At 41.0% G+C, this 22,539-nt stretch overlaps 1 protein-coding gene across 4 annotated transcripts; it reads left to right on the forward strand.

Moving 5' to 3' along the window:
- Positions 1-9,423: 9,423 nt before the first annotated feature.
- On the forward strand, positions 9,424-22,238 carry map3k7 (mitogen-activated protein kinase kinase kinase 7). Of its 4 annotated transcripts, none has more exons than XM_083534835.1 (17): positions 9,424-10,195; positions 12,061-12,171; positions 12,277-12,342; positions 12,796-12,841; positions 13,009-13,147; positions 13,549-13,673; positions 14,275-14,403; positions 14,565-14,695; positions 14,798-14,879; positions 15,053-15,165; positions 15,266-15,425; positions 16,196-16,276; positions 18,160-18,227; positions 18,344-18,437; positions 19,228-19,289; positions 19,472-19,587; positions 20,570-20,799. In XM_083534835.1, exons 1-17 carry the CDS (start codon positions 10,109-10,111, stop codon positions 20,748-20,750), a joined length of 1,791 nt encoding a protein of 596 aa, XP_083390961.1. In that variant the 5' UTR covers positions 9,424-10,108; the 3' UTR covers positions 20,751-20,799. The 4 variants fall into 4 exon arrangements, with proteins under 4 accessions (XP_083390961.1, XP_083390963.1, XP_083390962.1 ...); XM_083534834.1 differs by having other exon boundaries at positions 9,476-10,195; positions 12,277-12,351; XM_083534837.1 differs by lacking the exon at positions 16,196-16,276 and having other exon boundaries at positions 20,570-22,238.
- Positions 22,239-22,539: the final 301 nt, after the last annotated feature.

Here is a 22,539-nt window from a genome sequence, read left to right on the forward strand (position 1 = left end):
CTTCAAAACAGAAATTAAGAATCAACCTTCCACTTCTGGAATTTTAGGAGGATCAAATGATGGACTGCCTACACTACAGAATATTCATGCAGCTGCTGAAGTAGAGAGTTCATTAAAGTTTTCCTCATATTACTCCAGATCATCTGCCGTTCTTGCAGAGCACGTTCACAGTCAACTGCAGAAAACATTTGGTGAGAAGATGCAGAAGCTTCACGTGAAACCAGACAGCGTCACGATCCGGGATGGAGAATTCCACTGTGAGCTGGTGTTTGACACGAATCTGGCTGAAGTGAAAAAGTGGAAGTTTCCATTACCTGAAGAAACCAAATTTCTGATGGAAAAGTTGAAGACAAACGTTAAGGAGGTTTCTGAGATGACAACCATACACACGACCTCTGTGCATTTGGAGGAAGCGGGAAAGCTACTAGGCGTAACAGGATTACTGTTGAGTGCCCAGGGAGCAGTTAATGCTTTTGAACATGGAGATATAAAAACTGGAGTTGTAGCCACTTTACAGACAATCCATGGAGTCACAGGAATGACGCTGGCTGCACTTGGACAGCAGGTGACTGTTGCTGCTGAGAACAAAGCAATGAAAGCCATATCAACTGGTTTAAAAAACCCTGCATTCAAACGTTCCATGGGAATAGTCATGCCTGTTACTGGAATTGCATTTGGCATCTACAACATTGCAGAGGACCTCAAAAGAGGTGGTGCCCAGGGTATGACTGATCTAACTCTTGATGCTTTAATGGTTGATCTGGATATTGTAGAACTTGCACAACCAGAACTGGCACCTATTATTATTCCATTCAACCTTGTACTGGGTGCAATTCGCATGACCATTGATAACATCTACCTTGACATCGAGTATGAATTAAAAATCCTTCCATCAGATGCTACAGTTCTTGACAAGATTAAAGCAGTTATCATAGATTTTGGAGAAGGTGTTTTTCACACTATTTTAGACATAGAAAGCTTTTTTTACACCATTCCTTATCGTGAGATTGAGAATGGGCACAGACTTATAAAAGACATTTCTGACTACCATGAATATTTTTCCAAAACAGAAGTGCAGGCTGGGAGAAAAGCCATTAATTTTGCAGGAGGTACGAGTTCCTGGAATGGAGGAGGCATTACATTCTGCCTCTCTAACGACAGCTATTCAGAAATGTGCATGAATTATTTTGTGTCTGCTGATGAAAAGATGAGTAAAGAGTGCTGGCGTATTGACACAACTAATACAAATGATATAGTGTTGGGCATTGGGGAGTCACACAAATTAACATACACCAACATACAAAAAAAGATTTTGATGTTCATACCAGCTGGTTCAGTAACAGTACCTTTTGGATATGAAGCTCTGACCTATTCCAGATATGGAGCTTATAGTGGAAATTATAAAGAAAATAACTTTTTTGCTGTTCAGGAGAGTAAAGACAATCATCAAATGGAGATCATGTTGAGCTATTACTATAAGCTTTATGGTAAAGGAGGTAGTGACACTTTCTACTTAGGACCTCAGAGGAGCTATGTGGAAGGTCAGAGTGGAAAAGACATTTACATTATTCCAAAAAGATGGAGGCTCCACCATCATCAACAATTACGATCCTCTCAAAGCCACAGATCTTCTGATTATCAGCATAAATTATGATCAAATATCAGTGACCAAAATTGATAATCATGTTGTTTTGCAATATAATAATAACCATTATGTGAAGATTTTAGAATGGTTTACTGGAGAGGAATACCGTCATATGAACCTAATGTCTGCAGACGGAGTACTGTTTGATATTTCTAAAGTTGTATTTTCCTCTGTGAAACTTGTGGCCAGAGGAGTGAACATAATGTCAAAACCTGAGGGTCAGATAGTGGACACAAACGAGTATCTCCTTCTTACTGTAACAAACATTGTGGGGTCTCCTTATGATGACCGGCTGATAGGTAATTCACAGAAAAATCTGATTGATGGAGGAGGGGGTCAGGATTTTTTAATGGGAGGTGAGGGAGAGGATGTTTATGTTGTGAAGAAGGTGAAAGATTCTAGAGTGCTAATTGAAAACTATTCCAGGAATAAAGAAATAGATATTTTAATAATAGAGGCAAACCTTCATGACATTAAAACAAAATTAGATGGAAACAGTTTAATACTGATTCCATTTAATGATGACAGAACTGTTGTACTAAGAAACTGGTTCCATTCTGAAGAACAAAGGCACTTATTAGTTGTCACGAATGATTTATTTACCTTTAGTTTATCAAAAGACAAAACTCTTTGCAGTCACTCAAACCCGATCCACAGTAAGTGCATCCAGAGCCAAATTATAAATTACAGTGAGTCGACACGTCCCCTGGTGATTGACCTTGAAACAGATGAGGCCTATTTAAACATTACTGAATTGCACGGCTCAAATCTAAATGATAATATTAAAGGTAACGCACAAGGAAACACAATCTATCCAAGATCTGGATCAGATTTTCTGCAGGGCCGTGGAGGCCAGGACTTGTACATTGTGACACCAGGTCATGGAGTTAAAATCATTGACAACTTTTCACCAGACATGGCTCTTGATACACTTTTCTTTAACGTAAACTACAGTCTCATTGCAGTTGAATGTCTTGATACAAACCTTCTGCTGTTAGTAAATGGAAACAAAGAAGTTTGGTTAAATAACTGGTTTAATTCAAAGATGTCACAACACCTGCAGGTTCAAACAGCAGATGGAATCATTTTCAGTTTCCAATCAAGTAAATGCACAGAAAATATGAAGCTTCCGAAGTCTGTGGATTATAGAAAAAGTCAACCAGGCCAGAACATATTAATGAATATGTCTGAGTTTGTTTCTGTGGAGAAAATGTATGGGTCTCCTGGTTTTGACCTCATGGTAGGGAACGATAATGACAACTGGCTGGACCCCTTCACTGGTGGAGCATTTATGGAAGGTGGAGAAGGGATAGACACTTACATTGTAAAGCCAGAATATGGAATTCGGTTAGAGATTGATAACTTTGCAAATGATGAAAAGGTAGACACTGTGCTTTTTCAGGCAGAATTTCTAAGCACTCCATTCAGAGTTGATGGAGAAAACAATGACGTGATCATTTCAGCCAACAATAAAGGGGAAAACATGATGGTCAAACTTCATAATTACAGAGCAGGACAAAAACACCAGCACTTAAGCTTCCAGAGTGCTGATGGAGTGCATTTCCGGGTGAGATCTCCTGTTACTAATCAGTCTGAAGTCCTCCAAGATCCTTGGATTGAGGCTTTCAAAGTAATCCTAAAAGACAAACAGTCAGACTGCTATATAGATTTGAGTTCTCAGAAAAACCTCTCTACTGTCTACAGAGTTCAGGGCTGCTCTGATTAATCCAATGAAATTCAAGGAAATGACCAGGACAATACTCTGATTGGTGGGTCAAAGAACGATTTTCTAGAAGGAGGTGATGGCCATGACAGTCTGATGGGTGGGGATGGAAATGACATCTTAATTGGAAGCCGAGGAAACGACACACTGTATGGAGGAGATGGGGATGACACTTTGCTAGGAAGTATAGGTTGGGACATCTTTGTTCCAGGCCTAGGAGCTGACCTGATAGATGGAGGCCCAGGGCGAGACACAGTACTCTATCAGGGTGATCATGGAAAAGGTGAAGGAGTCTATGTAAGCCTGCTGAGTGGTGAAGGCCACCAAGCTGATGTCGAAGGAGATGTACTGAAAGACGTGGAAAATGTGATTGGCACTATATATTCTGATATTCTGGTCTCTGGTTATGAGCCGGCTCTACTTAAAGGTTCAGATGGAGATGATGTTCTTGTGTCTGTAACAGCAGGAGACTACCTAATAGGAGGAGAGGGAAGAGATATTTACACGGTAGTTTCTCACCACGGTCTGGTCACAATTGACAACTGTGCGGAGGACAAAGCGATGGACTTCTTATACCTGCCTTTTGTGACAGACGGTTTTGTTGCATTCAAAGAGACTTCATCAGGCGTCCACCTGAAATTCCTCTTGCCTGATAGCACTATTTTGGATATATTCCTAAAAGATTGGTTTAACAACAGTCATAAATGTGGTCATCTGACTGTGATTATACCGTAAAACATAGTTCTGGGTTGTGTCACTGCAAGTTCGATAATATTCTAAGTATTCTGGAAGCTGAAAATAAAAGAATGTGTTTTAAAGGTACAGAAGAATAAGGAAGCAGTGAAATGAAGATATAATTACTATATAATTTAAAAATTGAGCTCTGTAATGGAGTAGGGTCTCTACTACCTCGGTAGAGAAACCAGCCGCTACGAACTGTGCCCCCTCAGGATCCACAGCTTCCACAACTCTGGGCGGGGGTGAACCAGAAAAGTTCTCAGAAAAACCTCTCTACTGTCTACCGTGTTCAGGGCTGCTCTGATCAATCCAATGGCATTCAAGGAAATGACTAGGACAACACTCTAAGTGGTGGGACAAAGCACGATGTTCTAGAAGGAGGTGATGGCCATGACAGTTTTATTTTTTTCAATCATGTAAGTGTATAAAAAAATACATTTACCTTTCACTTTATTAGGAACACAGTACATATGCTTATCCATGTATGAAACAGAAAAAGTACATTTTAATGTGTCAAACAAAATGGAATGGAAAACAAAATGGAAAAGACAAAAAATTAAGAGTGCACTGAGCTCAGGTAGTCAGAGCAATGAGGCAGAGTGACTTTCTCAGAAGGCAGAAGCAGGCTATGCATTTCACACCTAAAGCTTGCCTGATCTAATCCACCTCTTAATCATCATTATGATGCCACAGCTAAAAAAACCATCACTATTATAGAGAAACACAGTATAACAGAGTGCTGCATCACAGACAGGAATCACATACAGAGAGAATGAATTGTCATTACTAAAGCAAGTAATACAATGAATACAATTCAACAAGTCTCATTTCACTGGAGCCACAGCTGCACCACCTGCATACATCTCTTGCAAAAGCATCAATATTAACCTCTTTCAGAAACAGTGAGTGGAGCCTGGAAGGAAGGCCCAAAATGCAGGATGCAAGCAGAGTAATATAGCATACGGTCTTTAATAAGAAAGAGACAGGGCGAAAAAGATGGGTCAAAATAGTCCAAAATCCAAGAGGCAAAACCAAGTCTGAACAAACAGTCCAAAATCAGAGAGCCGTCAAACAGAGCTATATAGGCAGAGCAAAAACACAAACCAAAGTCCAAAAATCTAAAACGAGGCAAGACAAAGCAGGGATCAGGATCAGGAATAGGAACAGGAACAGGCAGGGTAGCAAGAGTACTCACAGGGGTTCTTGTAAAGGTTCTTGTACCACCCAGATCTGAGGTAAAGATGTTGGTACCACACAGCTCTGAGGTAAAGATGTTGGTACCACACAACTCTAAAGTAAAGATGTTGGTACCACACAACTCTGAGGTAAAGATGTTGGTACCACACAACTCTGAGGTAAAGATGTTGGTACCACACAACTCTGAGGTAAAGATGTTGGTACCACACAGCTCTAAAGTAAACATGTTGGTACCAAACAACTCTGAGGTAAAGATGTTGGTACCACACAACTCTGAGGTAAAAATGTTGGTGCCACCCAGATCTGAGGTAAAGATGTTGGTACCACACAACTCTGAGGTAAAGATGTTGGTACCACACAGCTCTGAGTTAAAGATTCTAGTAACACAGCACTCTACAGTAAAGATTTTGGAATGTCAGAGCTCTGAGGTAATAATGCTGGTATTGCACAGTTCTGAGGTAAAGATGCTAGTATTACATAGATCTGTAATAAAGATGCTGTTACTGCTCAGATCTGAGGTAAAAATGCTGGTACTATACGTCTCTGAAGTAAACAATGCTTATATTACAGAGCTCTGAGGTAAAGATCCTGGTATTACAGAGCTCTGAGGTACCACAGTTCTGAGGTAAAGATGTGGTTACTTATCGGTTCTAAGGTAAAAATGCTAGTATTTCACAGATCTGTGGTAAAGATGCTGGTACCACACAGCTCTGAGGTAAAAATGCTGGTTCCACACAGCTTTGAAGTAAAGACATGTGGTAGTAAATCCATTTTTGTCAGTGCTGGCAACTTTTTAGTTGCTAGCTCTAGTTGCCTGGAGCAATTTTAAAGTATATTGACTCTGGATTTTTTTTTTCCAAATAGATGCACCTGAAGACTAAATGGACTTGCTTCAAGCCCCCTGGCTTACCAACAAAGAAGTTACACTCGACATTGACAGAGCCAGATTTACCAACAAACTTTTGATACTAGGGAAGCTTCAGGACAAATGGTCACACTACGTTTGTTTGTCTAGCCAATTTAAGTTTACACGTCAGCATTATGGTTTGGTTTCAGTTTCATTGTCAGCATTTTCGGTTTATTTGTACATATGGCCACTTGTTGGAGGTTTATGTGGAAACACTGCCATCTAGTGGCAGGAACCCAGTAACACCCAGAAACCCAGTAATAAGCCTGGTGTGAAACTCAAATAGGTGTGGATTTTTTAACTGTATTAAATACTTGGATATTTGAAGATTTTAGTGGCCAAAAACCCGCCAACATTTCACCTATATGAACAATATATTAGGACAGCTGACGTTTCCAGCCATATGTGGTTCTTATCAAATTGTTAGCACAAAGTTGCATGAAATTTTCCCTTCATTTGAACCTGTTCCAGCATGACAATATGCACAAAACCAGCTTCATAAAGATATAAGTGAAATATCTTTAGTGGCCTATTATGAAAATCTGACCTCATCTCTATTGCACACCATTGGCATGGATCAAAACGACACCCTACATCAGCACCTGACTTTACTAACACCCTTGTACCTGAATTAGCACAAATTTCCAAAAATTAAGTGGAACATCTTCCCAGAAATGTGGAGGTTATTGTAAGAGCAAATGGGAACTAAATGTGGAATGAGATGTTCAAAAAGCACATAGAATTTTAGTCAGGTTTCCAGCCGACTTTGTGCACAGGGGCAAACTGTGTGTATAAATTAGTGTTTACAGAAACAAAAAAATAAAATAGCACATGATGGCATGTTTTATTCCATATTTATTACAAAATAAATATGGAATAAAACATGCCATGATGTGCTACCTTAGTGGGTGGGATTTATTAGGCAGCAGGTGAACATTTTGCTGTGAATACCCGACAGGTCAGGACTGTTTTGCCAGCAAAGGAGGGATGTATATATATATATATATATATATATATATATATATATATATATATATATATATATATATATATATATATATATATATATATATATATATTCATTCATTCATATATATATATATATATATATATATATATATATATATATATATATATATATATATATATATATTTTTTTTTTTTTTCGAAGGCCATGCCTGAGTGAGATAAATGCACCCTAACAAAGCTACTTAGCTGCTCGGATGTGAGCTTCGATCAAATCGAAGGCAGGTGGATAGAGGGTTGGGGATGGGGGCTAAGGGGGATCTGTGATGAAGATAACCCAGCAACAGGAGGCAAACAAACCTAGTCGGCTCGGAACGCAGGTCCCTTGCCATATGTGCCGCTTCTCTCTGAAGGTCATGGAAGACATTTTTCTGAGGTGTTTCGGCTCGATCCGATTATTGCAGCGGGATTTGGATGCTAGTTTTAGGGTCGTTATGCGACGAGGTACGATTGTTAATGATTTGCTTAATTATGGCTCAGGAACAGGCTTCAGCAACATTTTCTGCAAGGTGGCCTTTTTTTTTTCTTGAAGAATGGATCTTAATGAAACCTCTGCAAGTATAACCTTGCTTGGAGTTCGATCCCGCGTGCACAGGAAATGTAGATTTCCTGGCTCAATCTTGTCCCTAGAGTATACACACCCTGATAAAGTCCATCACACACCATCAAAACAAATGTACAACACTGCATCGGTTGCACAGGCTGCGTTGCTTCCACCCAGGTGGCCTGGTTTTGTTCTGAGTTTTTCCAGAGCCGGTGATTAATAGGGATCATATTCAGCTGTCAGCAAATGATGGTTGAAATTCTGCGTTTATTTTTAGACCAATGAAGTCATGCATTCAGGTTACCGGGTAAATATGACTCGGTAATCATTTTTACTCATCATCCCAGGTCCATAGTGCACAAAGTCAGGCAAGGTCATTCGGTTACTTAGGAAATTCTGGAAGATCTTGAGCGGCCTGCTGCAGAGCGCAAACTCTATCGAGGATTTTATTTAGGATGAATTGGAACACACACACCAGGCCTCTTTACTTCCTCACCTACATCAGTACTTGACTTTACTAACACCCTTGTCGATGCATTGCACAAAATCTAGCGGAACATCTTCCCAGAAGAGTGGACGTTATTATAATAGTGAATGGAGACTAATTGTGGAATGAAATATTAATCTTATGGTCAGGTGTCCACAGACGTTTGACCGTATAGTGTGTGTTTATATATATATATATATATATATATATATATATATATATATATATATATATATATATATATATATATATATATAATGTGTGTGTGTGTATGTATATATTATTGTCCTTGTGGTTCACATTTTGTAAATAGATTATGATTATTATTGTTTGTTGCTTGTGAAGCTATTGCTATAAATAAATACATAAATATAGACATTTTCTATCTTATTTAATATTATTGCTTTTTTCATTGTCAATATTCACAATAAATATAAACACTGTATTTATAGTCATATTTATATTCTGCATCTCATCGCTGTTTATTTGCATTTTATAAATGTTTTATACATCTTTGCCTTTTTCGCTAATTTATTATTCGTTGTTGTTATAAAATAGAAATGTTGTATTGTTGTTTATTTATTGTGAACATCTTAATCAGATGCACAAATTATACTTTTGTTTGATTTATTTTATAATAGAATAGAATACATTATATAACAAGTGTAAAACAATGTAATTTTATATAATAGGTATACAATAGATTCATTAATAAACGTTTATATAAAATATTATATATATTACACAATATAAGTAAGAGAGATACTTATAGATAAGAAATACCTTATAAATATATATAATGTAATATAATAAGTTAAAAATAATAAGTAAATAAACTTTCATGTATAATATAATATAAGCATAAATATACACAAAATAAGTTTAAAATACTTAAATAATAAGTATAAAATAAACAAAGAAAAAAAAAATATATATATAACATAATATAACAACATTTATTTATTTTATTTTTTATGTATATAAATGAATGTACTTTCTTGTACTACTTGCACTGCAAACTGGAGCAGGTTCATGGGCGACCGCTCAATCCCCCATCCCTTCCCTGCGTCGGCGCCCTACTCTTGGCTTTAAAGCAAAGGCACGCGCGCACTCCCTAAGGCACTACTTAATGGGCCGGACGGTGTATTCTGGATACGGCCGTGTGCGCTGCGTGAACGGAGTGGCGGAGGGCCGAGAGCGCACTTCCTGGAGCTCCCGAGAAGCCGCTTTCCGCTCCTGTAGGAAAGGCGGTGGGGGCGGAGTGTAGAGGAAAAACAAGACCGAAAAAGAACCCAAGACGAACAACATGGAGGATACGAGCTGAAGTTAATGGGATGGGTGAAAGAACGTGTGGAAGATGTTTAAGAAATAAAAACAGGAGAAGGCGGAGGAGGGGGAGAAATGTCTGTGTTCATCCGCACTGAGCTGAGCGGCCTAGCGGACTAGCTAACGCCAGAACGCGCAGTATCGCTGTCGGGGTTTTTTTTTGTTTGAACTTTTATTTTTACAAATTCGGGAAACATAAACCAGGTTTTCCAAACACGTTTGTTTTATTTCTCTGGGTAAATTTTCCGTGTCACGTCCTTCGCACTTTTTCCCCCTCCTCACAGAAAAGCTCACATGCTAGCCCCGGTACTCCATGCTAGCTAGCTAGGTAACTTTCCAAAGTTGTAGCTGCAGGAAAATCTCGCCTCGGCGTCTCCAGCTGGGAAAGACAACCTTTTATATTTATTTCTCTTTCTTTTAACAACCAGCCGAATGTCCGTGGCTTTTTGGAGTCGCTTCGGCTTTGGTTTATTTTCATTTTAATGCTTAGCTAGCTTAGCCGCTCTTAGCAAGAGATGTCTGCCCCCTCCGCAGAAATGCTCGAGACGCCTCCTGGATATCCTTTCGAAGAGATCGAGTACGCAGACATCGAAGTGGAAGAGGTAAAATATCAATACCTCTCTCTATATACACACATATATCTTATAATGATCTTATCTGATCCTTTTATCCACCACAATAAACACCAACAAGCTGGATATTTTACTCCAGACTCCCCTCCATGTATAATGTCCTACACCAAAGAATACTGAAAACCCTAATATCTTGTGTTGACCACCTCGAGGAAAAGCCCACCACCCATTCGATGACTCGTACCCGTACTAATCTTGCGTTCGTCCAATCAGAACTCTCCTTTAGATGTTCGCCCCGCCCCCTTGTGGTTATTTTCCTTTCTTTTTGCATGTGTCATGAACAGTTCGTAAGTATGAATCTAAAAAAAATACGACTAAGTCTGGACGACTCGGACCCCCCCCCTTAGATACACGCTGACCCCGAGTTTGATATGAAGCGTCAAATAAATGTTAAAAAATGGCCGATCATATGTAATAGACCGTACACTCTTGGTGTATTCGAGGCGATTTCCATGTCACACTGTGTTTCCAAAGTGTTAGGACGTCTTTAGGTGCAGTGGCATGGAGCCAGATATATGAAGATGTTCTCTACATGGGTTGGAAGTGTGTAAAAGATTGAGCACCTTTGGGATGAATTTAAACCCCACCGCAGGCCTCCTCAGCTCACTTACTTTACTAAAGCCCATGAACGATTCGCTCGTTTTGAATGAGTCTTCAATGTGACTCGATGAGATGAGTCGTCTCAAGGAGTGATTCGTTTGTTTTCTACCGGACGCACACAAGCGAAGCATCGCAAAATTTCCGTGAGGTCGTGCACGACAGAATTGAACTCTTCCGGTCTGAGTGCGATTCCCATAGATATCATGAAGGTGATTTAAAGTAACGAAATATACCAAATGACTCAAAAATTTTGATCGAGATTCCAAGAAGCAAGTCACTAAAATGATGTGATTTTCCAATCACTATTCTACTACGATTTTCTGTCCAATCCGATTCTCTGTGGAATCTTAATCGTCCCGCTGAGAGAAATCGTATTTGTTGACGTGCGAATCTTCATCGCATCAAGATTCCGTCTCGATCATATGCATGCGTTGACTGGGAGTCAAAAGTAGCGTAAACGCTGCGTTACCCTGCTTTAACTGCACTTTTGAATTTAAGGTTTCAAAAAGCCGAAAAGTAAATAAACGCGGGGGGGGGGGGGGGTGTATGACGAGAGTCTTGTGTTTTGCTCACGCTCAGTTCAGGGACGTGAGCATTGTCAGACGTTTTGGAAAAGATTGAAAACACACGTGTGTATGCGGAGCGTTTTTAGACATTTTTTTTTTAATTGTCTCCGGGTTTGTGTAGACCAGTGGTCCTCAAACGTTTTTTCTGATATTCCCCACTTTAAAAACCCCACCTGTTTCCATCAACCCAAGTTTAAAAACGTCTCCAATTTTTTTCGAAAACATCAAATAGTAAAAAAAAAAAAAAAAAAAACAATTGAGAAAACAAAAGTGTTGTTAGGTACATTAAATGTTTTTTTTTATTTATTTACTTGCACGAATGACTTGTTTGTGGTTGCTTTGAGTGCATGAACTTTATTTTTATTTATTTATCATTGCGTGCCACCTGTCATGTCTTTATTCCCCACTAGAGGGACGAACTTCAAAATTTGAGAACCACTGGTGTAGACGTAGTCTGGAATGTATCTAAGGGGGCGTGGATTCGTTTAAATGAATGCAGATTTTGATTAGGTTTCGTAAATGAGAAAAAAAAAAATGCAAATCACCATCGGTTTACCTGTTTGAGACGTAATCTAGCGGCTTTCTTCGTCGCAGTAGAACCAAGAAGTACAGGACGCGATCCAACTCCTTCAAAATCATAACTCCTGGACTTTCCACTTTTTCCCCCAGGTGGTGGGCAGAGGGGCTTTCGGGGTGGTGTGCAAGGCCAAATGGAAAGGCAAAGACGTGGCTATCAAGACCATCGAGAGCGAATCGGAAAGGACGGCTTTTGTCGTAGAGGTACCGGTCCAATCACCTTTCATACTTGAATTATTGCGTGGACACGGCCTGAATCTACTGAATGATTTATTTATTTTAAATTTTTTATTCTGTTCTTTTCTCCAGCTTCGTCAGTTGTCTCGTGTGAATCACCCCAACATCGTGAAGCTGTACGGCTCCTGTCAAAATCCCGTAAGTCCCGTAAGTCTCTCTTTCTGCACTACAGAAAACCAAAATCCACTCCGTAAGAAGTGCGATGAGGTCACTGTGGAGAGTGTGGTGTTTCTATGAGCGTGCGCCATGAGGCTTTTTTTATTCCAAATCGCTTCACAATGCTCATAGTAACCTTTAACCTTATGTAGCATCCATGTCGTTACTTAGGTTATAGCAGCTATAAACGCACTTCCTTGAGGTAATGAGCCAACTTTTTTTTTTTACCCTTAAGATTCATTCATTAATGTTTTTTTTAAGAGCGAATGGTTCATGCTGTTGGTCCTCACATCTGTTGCTATGACGAATAATAGAATCTTAGCGTTTAAATCAGGTGTCCGTGGTGCAAATAAGGTTGAGGACCAGCGTTTTTTTAGAGGATCAGACCTCAGGTGTCATAGGTGTCACTGATCAGGAATGTGTTTCTCTCTGTAGGTGTGTCTGGTAATGGAATATGCAGAAGGGGGCTCTCTGTACAACGGTGAGTGTTTCATAGATCGAAAGAGATCCAGTGGTGCCTAGAAACTGTGCAGTATGTTTTGATTCGCTCACAACAAACATGCATGAAACGAAACGCAATATTTTTTATCGAACGTCGAAAACGTGTTATTTTTTTAATAAATTTTTTTCCTTTCCTCGTTCCTGTAGTGCTGCACGGCGCAGAGCCTCTCCCCCACTACACGGCGTCTCACGCCATGAGCTGGTGCCTGCAGTGTGCTCAGGGCGTCTCGTATCTCCACGGCATGAAACCAAAGGCCCTCATTCACAGGGACCTCAAGCCACCCAAGTAAGCACTTGTACAACACTCGCTTTGATGTGTGTGTGTGTGTGTGTGTGTGTGTTGGGGGGCTGCTTGTTTGCAGCTGGTTATTTACAAGCTGTGATTGGAAAATCCTCAATGTCCTCATGATTCTCATTGCACCGTTCTCCCTCTGATCAACCACACCTCGACCGGTCCCACCATCTCTCAGGGAACAAGGAAGCCCTGCTTCTAGTTTCTTCTCTGTTGTGGCACCGGAGTAGTGGAACGAATTTCCACTCGATGTTCAGACGGCCATGTTCTAGCAAATGACTTCTAAAGTCCTACCTCCTACACCAGTTCTGAAATTAGCGCTCCTCCTGCATCATGGCTCGTCCGCCGCTTTCCAAAAGCTCGCGCTTAATTACTCCATTTGTTTTGATCTGCAGTCTGCTGCTGGTCGCCGGAGGCACCGTTCTCAAGATCTGTGACTTCGGGACGGCGTGCGACATCCAGACTCACATGACCAACAACAAAGGCAGCGCGGCCTGGATGGCTCCAGAGGTGTTCGAAGGTAAGTACAAGATTTATTTTCCAACACCTGCGTGTTCCACGCTATTTAATCGCGTCCCTAATTTTCTCAACGGCCGCTTTAAACGCTACAGAAATTACTCCGAAACGCTTTAATGCGCAGAGTACGAGAAATCAGGGTTAGCCTGAGCATGAAACTCAGAATGAATTACAGAATTACAGTGTTCTTATCGCCGATGAACTCGATTTCAGGTTCGAAAGCGAAGAAAGAAAAGCGCACCGCTTTGGGAGTAGGTCGTTATCTCGTTTGTTTAATATAGGCTCAGCCCCGCCGTGCTATTAGAGCTGCGCTCATCAAAGGAGCGACCCTGATGGCGCGCATTCGCTTCACCGATGAACGCGTTAGCAGAACGCCTCGACAAGGGGGACGGAAAACAAATGCGCACCGTAATTGAAGCACAATAAGAGGGGTAATTAAGCCTCTCGGAGGTACCGTAAGGGCAAATTGCCTCCTGCTCTGAAGGAGGGGGAAGAGATTTAACATGCACAGGGATAATCTGAAGTGTGCTGATTCATTTGTTGGCTTGGGGCCGCTCTGGCAGAGTGTAAACCTGTGTTCCATTTCGTGTGTGCGCCCTCTATAGGCAGTAACTACAGCGAGAAGTGCGACGTGTTCAGTTGGGGGATTATTCTGTGGGAGGTGATCACACGCAGGAAGCCTTTCGACGAGATCGGAGGACCAGCTTTCCGCATCATGTGGGCCGTGCATCGTGGTGGGTTCCTCTTCCAAGCACATACACGCAGGAACCATTTAACCATCTAATCTGTAAATGAATCACGTAAACATAACGTACTGATGACTTCTTTTTTTTTTCTTTTTTTTTTTTTATTATCAATAAATTTTAATTGGTGATTGATTGAATTGTATGCTCAGGAACTCGTCCTCCTCTCATTAAAAACCTGCCCAAGCCCATAGAGAGCCTGATGACCCGCTGCTGGTCCAAAGATCCCTCACAGCGGCCTTCGATGGAGGAGATCGTCAAAATCATGACCCATCTCATGAAGGTACCCGAAGTCCGGCGCTGCTTGAGATGCTATGATTTTTATTTTTTTATACACTTATTTATCGTTCCTTCTCCTTCATCTCTCCTCTCTTTCTTTTTCCAGTATTTTCCTGGTTCAGACGAGCCCCTGCAGTACCCATATCAGTATTCGGATGAAGGCCAGAGTAATTCTGCCACCAGCACAGGTATAAATAGTTCAAATCAAAGGAAAGAAACATGATGGGTGAAGTGAAGAACAATGAATGTTTAGATATCTAGAATAGACTTTTGCATGTTTGATTCGGATGGAAGGAGTTCCCCCCCCGATAATGAGGTTATGATAAACTATTTATGTGCTTGTAATTTTTTTGTTGTTCAGGCTCCTTCCTCAGCATGAGCAACAAGAACGACGGCAGCATGGATCACGGTACTCCGGCTGGCACCAGCGACACCATCAAGACAATCGAGAAGTTCGCATCGTTCAAAACAAAGGCAGGGTTTTATAGGATTATTGTAATTCGACAATGTGTTTGTTTTTTCACCATGAAGAACGCTTGATTGCACTTAATCACGACGATTTGTTCTCACGTAGGCCGATCCGCTAAGGCCTGGCCATTCTCTGTCAAGAGGGGGCAGCGTTGAGAGCCTGTCGGTGCCAGGCAGAACCCACTGCCTGCCCTCATCCGACAGCAAACGAATGAGCGCTGACCTCTCCGAGCTCAGACAAGACGACAAGATGCCCTTCTCTACAGGTAACACACACACACACACACACACATTCTAGATGAACCTGTGTTTTGTTTTTGTTTTTAAAGAATTACAGATGTAATCTTTTTCTTCCAGCAAAATCAGTCCTGCTTTTCAGAACCGATAGGAGAGGAACACAGTTTCCGATTATTAACTCATTCCATCCTGGACGGTCGTTAGAGACTGAATCTGAAATGTCCCATCACTTTTTGTGTCTAACCTTCATCTCTAACCTGTAGGTCATACAAAATCGTGTGCTAATTGGAACTAGAACAATCACTCGCTTCTGTTTGCTGAGGGCAGCTGTTGAATTTCATCAAGTGTATTGGCTGTTAGTCTGAAGGGGCATTAATGGGGCATAAATAAATCCTATTGTTAAACTTTTAAAATTTGGATTAATATATTTTGCTGACTAAGCAATAACTGATGGATTTCAGCAGCTGTCCATGCAAGTTTATAAAAAAAAAAATGCTATGCAGGGTTATAACCTGTATAAATCCAAGGTTGGAACGCACTCGGATGTTTCCTCAAGAGTGCAAATGTAACCATTCCATCAAATTGTCCCACAGCGCTGAGCTTCACCACACGAACGCCTCCTTCGCTCTCCGCTGCACGGCTGCGTTGTCTGTCATGCATGTCTGCACGGCCCGTTCTCGGACGTATGCGCCTCGCATAACGCATTTTTTTTTCGTTTCCATCAGCTTGCTCATGTAGGTTTGTGAGTGTACAGTCTGCATGTCGGTGTACGCAGCTCTATATGTGTGTGTTTTTGCAGCGCGGCCGCAGTATAAACGAGGCCACCGCAAAACAGCGTCACACGGCACCATTCTGGACATTCCAGAGATCGTCGTCACAGGTATCGGAGCCGTGCCGTGTCCTGTCGTGTCATCCTGCTCCCTCTGGCTTGTCCTCGCTGCCGAGTTCGAGCTTGGCGGGGACGCGGAGACAACCTGCTGCTGCCACTCCAGGACGTCCAAATCCCAGGGTTTCAGCTGGCTCTTAAAAAGTGAACACACTCGTGTGTGTGGTTTTTTTTTTTTTTTTTTTTTTATATACTCGCCTTGAATAAATTTAGGGGATCGTTTCATTCGCCTAAAAATCAATCCAGCTGATTAACAAAACCCGCTGTTGGATTACGGTCTTGGAGTCGCATCCACTGGTTCTCTATCTGATCTCTTGGTCTTTCTTTCCTCCCTGTGCTGTGTGGCTGTAGTGGATGTGGCCGATCTACACCTTTTTTTTCTTTTTCTTTCTATTACCAACATATTGGATTTAATGTTCATGACCTCCCTTTTTCCCCCTGCCGATTTTGTTAGTACAAAGTTATTACATTATGGAGACCTTTTTTTTCTCAGCGTACTTCATGCGGGACACCTGAAGAGCATTTTTAGACGTTATCTCCGCATTAACTACGCTCAGGTCTATTAGGTCTCTTATTTTTAACTCCTGCACTGTATTTAAAGGTTCCTTGAATCTCAGTGTTACGGGTTTTAGAGTTTTGTCTGTCTGTCTATCCGAACGATCTTGTGTGTTCCAGGGAAACTTTTTTTTTTTGTCTATTGAGTTTTGAACCTGAAGTAATTTTGCAAAGTCCTTTTTTTTTTTTATTTGTTATTCTTCATTGTTTTTTCTTGCTTTATTGCTCTTTCTTTCCTCTCATTTCTAGTTTCCTTTTTCTTTCTTGCTCGTTCCTACTCACACTTCTTTTTTTTTTTTCTAGCAATCTCTCTTTCTCATTCTTTCTTGCTAGATTTTTCCATCACTTTCTTCTTCTTTTTGCTAGCAATCTCCTTTTTTTTTTTCCCCATATGTTGCTTTCTCGATGTTTTTTCTTGCATCATTCATTCTTTCCTGGTTGCTTGTTTTCTGTTGTTCCTTCTTGTTCGTTCTTTCTTTCCTGATTGCTTGCTTTTTCTTGTGTGGTTGCTTGTTTTCTTTCTTTCTTTTATGATTGCTTGCTTTTTCCCTTTTTCTTAAGTGGTTTGTTTGTTTTTTCTTTCTTTCTTGGTTGCCTTCTTTTTCTTTTTCATTCTTTCTTTTTATTTCTGTTATGTTTGTTTAATAACTTGTTTTCTTATTTACTTCCTTCTTTCCCCCTGACCTTGGAAGAGAATGTGTGTGGTGAAGAAACGTGTCTTGTTTCTGTTTGAATCTTAAACAGCTCCTGTTTCACTTCATTCAGCTTTAATGATGATACTATTTCAGACAGGCTGCTTTGTATTTTCACTGTCTGACTCCTGTGAGTGAAGATTGAGGGATACTGACTCACTGGTTCAGAGTATGGGGGGGGGGTGTGTGTGTGTGTGTGTGTGTGTGTGTGTGTGTGTGTGTGTGTGTGTGTGTGTGTGTGTGTGTGTGTGTGTCGGATGGTGTGGGTGGGTGTCGGAGTGTGAGTTTAAACATCTTGAATATCTCATCTGTTTCTCTTTTTTAAACACACATGCCCAGTCCACTGATTCATAACAGAAGCTGTTATACAAACTGTGGTGTGTGTGTGAGAGCGAGAGAGAGAGAGAGAATGGTGTGGAATGATGTGGAATCGGGTCACTTTGGGCCCCTTGATGCCAGTGTTTTGGAGGTCCGGGCGTAATTCTTTGCAGCTGTCTCTGTGTCTCTTTCACACACACACACACACACACACACCTGGTAGTGCTGCCCAGGGACCCAGATGAGCGTGTTGCCTCCATACTCACTCTTCACTCTCCACCCTCACCTTTCTATTTCTCTCTGACACTGTAGGGACTTGCGACCTTCGGCGGAGGTCTGTGCAGGATCTCCCCGCCGCTTTCCCCGGAGAAACGGGACAAGTAAGAGCTTCACATCTTTATCCTCCTGGAAAAAAAAGCTCTTCTGCCATGAATGTGCACAAAAAATAAATAATAACATTTCATGCATTTTGAACATTTTCGTGATGATTTTGCAGGAAAGCCGGAACAGCAGCAGGTCGTCCAGTCCGAGCGTAAGGATCACGCCCGACAAAAGCAAATGCTACGGTTACTCTCCCGATGAGCCTGCAGGTACTTACTGTTTCCTGGAGCATGACATCTTCACTTCACTTCACTTAAACTACGAGACGCAAACATGTTCCAGCATGATGATGAATTGGAAAGGCACCTTCACCCTCACCCTCACCCTCACCCACATCAGTAGCTGAATTTACTCACTGGCCCGTTGTGGAGATTTGGGACCACAAAGTCTAGTGTAACATCTTTATTTTTCCAAAAGAAGCACATATATTTCTCCATCACTTTATTTTTCCCATTTTTGCTAAGCAGTGTCTCTGCCACTCTTCCTTTTTTTACTATGTTGCTTGCTTGAAATCCTTCTTTCCTTTTTTTTTTTTTCATTTTTTTCATTTTTGCCTGGTTGCTGGATTTCTTTCTTTATTTGCTTGCTTGCTTTCTTTCTTTTTTTTTTCTTTGCTTGCTTGCTTTCTTGCTTTCTTGATTTCTTTCTTTGCTTGCTTTCTTTCTTTGCTTTCTTTCTTTCTTTGCTATTCTTTCTTTGCTTGCTTGCTTTCTTTTTTTGCCTGCTTGCTTTCTTATCTGGCCATTGTGGTTGAATGAAATCACCACAAAATCTAGTGGAACTTCTTCCCAGAAGAGTGGAGCTCATTATAACGGAATCTGGAGTAAACGTGAAACTGGATTTTCAACAAGAGCAAATGCCATTCTTATGTTCCGGTGTCCACAATCTCTTGTCCATCTAGTGTACTAATAAATGCTTATCTGGAGTAATATAATGATGTACTCAGAGTATCTACTTTGTCTATAACTGACCATATTTGTTCTTTTCTTTGTTTCGTAGACACTAACGGTTGTGATAACTCCATTCCCATGGCGTATTTGACACTGGATCACCAGTTACAGGTACAGGTTCATTTCTAGATGTCTACAGCACACGAGAAAAGAAGGATTCGGATTCAATCAACCTGTATTAAAATATCAACCTGTATTAAAAATACCCACTTTGCATTGCAGACTAACAATCTTTAAGCCTCTTTAATGGTTGTGTGTGTGGGGGGTTTATTTTGATTATTTTTTTCTCGCAGCCGCTTGCCCCATGCCCGAACTCCAAGGAGTCGATGGCGGTCTTCGAGCAGCACTGTAAGATGGCGCAAGAGTACCTGAAAGTGCAGACGGAGATCGCTCTGCTCATTCAGAGGAAGTGAGTTCTGATTGGATGCATCACACACACACACACACACACACACATTCATGACTAGGGTTGCAAAGCAGTGGGAAATTTTTGTTAAAATTTACAGAAACTTTGTCAACTTCATCTTGGGAAATATTTCAAGTTGGAAATGTATCAGGAATTTCTGTGGAATTTTGGGGAATTCAAAATTTCGAAAATATACATTTTTTTGACTTTGATCTAATTGTTAGTATCACTTTGTCATCATTTTGTTTTAAACACAAATGTATGTAACTTGTAATTTTGTAAATTCCCTGTTTATTCCTATGGAAAGTTTCCAGTTTTGAAAATTCAAGGAATTTTTCAGCCCTATTTCCGACACTCGTCTCCAGACACTTAAATATGTTTTTTATACGGATCACAAAGGTAGCTTTTGGTTTTACTCAAGTCCTAGTGGGTTTAAGCTTCTAGGTGTAAGAACAAAGTCTGAACTGGTGAGAGACACACACACGCGCACACACACACACACACACACACACACACACACACACACACACACACACACACACACACTCTTCCACAAGTCTGCAGCTCAGACAGGCACAAAGGCAGGCCTGCTAGCTCAGAGTTTATTTATAGAGCACAACGTGAACGTGGAATCCGCCACATGCGTGCTCACATAGTGTCATACGCTCTGCTCAAGGAAGTGTTGTCACACTGGCAAGATGTTCCACCAGATCTTATGGAGATTTGTGCTCTTTTAATCGACAAGGGCGTTCGTACACTCAGGTATCGATGTAGGTGGGATGAGGAGGCCTGGGGTGTGCTTCAATTCACCCCAAAAGTATATAGAGCCACTCATGATCTTCCATTTTAACCCATGGAAGCTTCATTAAGCTGTTTTTTTAACAAAATGTCCTTCTCTAACATCCAGAGGCGTCCTACACAATTGTGTCACACTGCTATGTGATTGAGGAAGCTTACCACCGTGTGTGTGTGTGTGTGTGTGTAGGAACGAGCTGATCGCCGAACTCGATCAGGACGAGAAGGACCAGCAGAACACGTCTCGCCTGGTGCAGGAGCACAAGAAGCTTCTCGACGAGAACAAGAGCTTGTCCACCTTCTACCAGCAGTGCAAGAAGCAGCTGGAGCTCATCCGCGCACAGCAACAGAAACGACCGGGAACGTCGTGATGGCGTTCCAGGAAGCGGAAAATAAAAAGGAGTCTCAAAAAAAAAAAAACAGGCTCACCGACTCACTTGCACCACGTTTTCCTTTTACGTTCGTTCTTCCTTTTTTTTTTCGCGTCACCCAGTTAATCACTTCCTGTAGCAGCCTGCATTTCGACGCCATGGATTTCGGATCGGATCGGATCATGGATTGAGACTGACCGTGCACGCGCATGCTGCCTCCAGACACAGGATCTAGAGCATTGAAATGCTAGTTTATAACAAAAAAAAAAAAAGAACAAAAAAAAGCAGTGCGCTTGTATACACACCAACGCCACTGTCTGTCCCAATGAGCCAAAGTTCCGCCTTTTTTCTTTCTTTTTTTTAATAGTGGAGCGTGCAGATACGTGGCCTTACGGAAAGACCACGTCTGTGTGAATCCTATCGGTTCGCAGGGGCGTCGGTTCGATCCTTCGCGCCCCCCCCACCCCCCCTTGAAGCCTCCGGCCGTCGATCCTTAAGAATGTGAACACGAAATAAGATTTCAAAAAGAGAAGAAAAAAAAAAAAAACTGGTTTTATTCTTATCTTAGTTCATATCTTACTTTGTTTTAACCTTATGCAAAAATCTTTTATGACATTTGTTTTTTTGCGTGCACCTTTGCACGTCGTACCTCGAACCCAGCGCCTGTGACGAAACGAGGGAGCCTCACGTAATAGGAAAAAAAATGCAATATAAAAAAAAAAAAAACGCTTCGTTATTTTTTTCCTTTCATGAGCTGTCAAACCAGCTTCACGATTGTTATTATTATTTGTAAATTTTATTATTTTTTTTTATCTCTTTTATCATCCACAGAGATTGTACGCTGACTTGCACACATTGTGGACGAAGCTGTAGAATCACGCAGGTTTCGCCCCTGCTTGTCGTTTTTTTTTTTTTTTTTTCGGTTCACATGTTGCCTTAGAGGTTCAATCGCTTGCATTTACTCGCGTTGTAATGAGGCCGACTCGTTAGACGTAATTAACAGTATATAACCAATCAGTGTGCGTGGGTGGTTATTTTATTTTTCGTTTTTTTGTATTTTTTTTATTTCGAAGCGCAGAAACGGAATCGGGAAACTAACACGAACCGGAGTGACGCGAGCCGATCAACCGGCATCCATCTCGCGCTCACCTTTCCGTTTAATTTGCCTGTTTATAGCAGGTGACGTCACTCGTCTCTGATAACTGCAACCTTTTTGGGGGGGGGGGCGTGCGTTTTTGGCTCGGGGGCATCATTCACAATTTTCAAAATTTCTGAGCACGATGGGGAAAAACTAACTTTTGTTTTATTTTTCTTTCCCGGTTCTCATTCTTTCTGTACTGGTTTTTCTTCCTTCCTCAAGTTGCATTTGTATGATGAGTGTGTCTGTATTATGCGTTGTATATAAGACGTCTGGTTTCTTAAGCTATGGGGAGCAGGTTCGCACAGAGGAGTATCGCATCCTGAAATAAAACGGACAGGTGGACACTGTGCAGCCTGAACTGTCTCTGTCTGACATGGGTACCTATCAGAAGTGTTTTTATTACCGGTTTCATTGGGGGGGGGTTATCGGGGTTTTGTTTGGGGGGGTCATCATGTTTTTTTTTATTTTTTTATATCAGGTGCTTCAGGAGGTTTCAAAAGGGTTTTCATATCATCAATAGTTTTCATCTAGGGTTTTTTTTTATTACATTTCAGGGGATTTCATCAGGCTTTTTGTGTCTTTGGTTTAATTAGAATGTTTCTAACAAGGGGTTCATCAGGTTCTTATATATATTTGTTGGTTCATTAG

The sequence above is a fragment of the Silurus aristotelis genome (genome assembly GCF_946808225.1).
Source record: "Silurus aristotelis genome assembly, chromosome: 29".
NCBI classification, from domain to species: Eukaryota; Metazoa; Chordata; class Actinopteri; order Siluriformes; family Siluridae; genus Silurus; species Silurus aristotelis.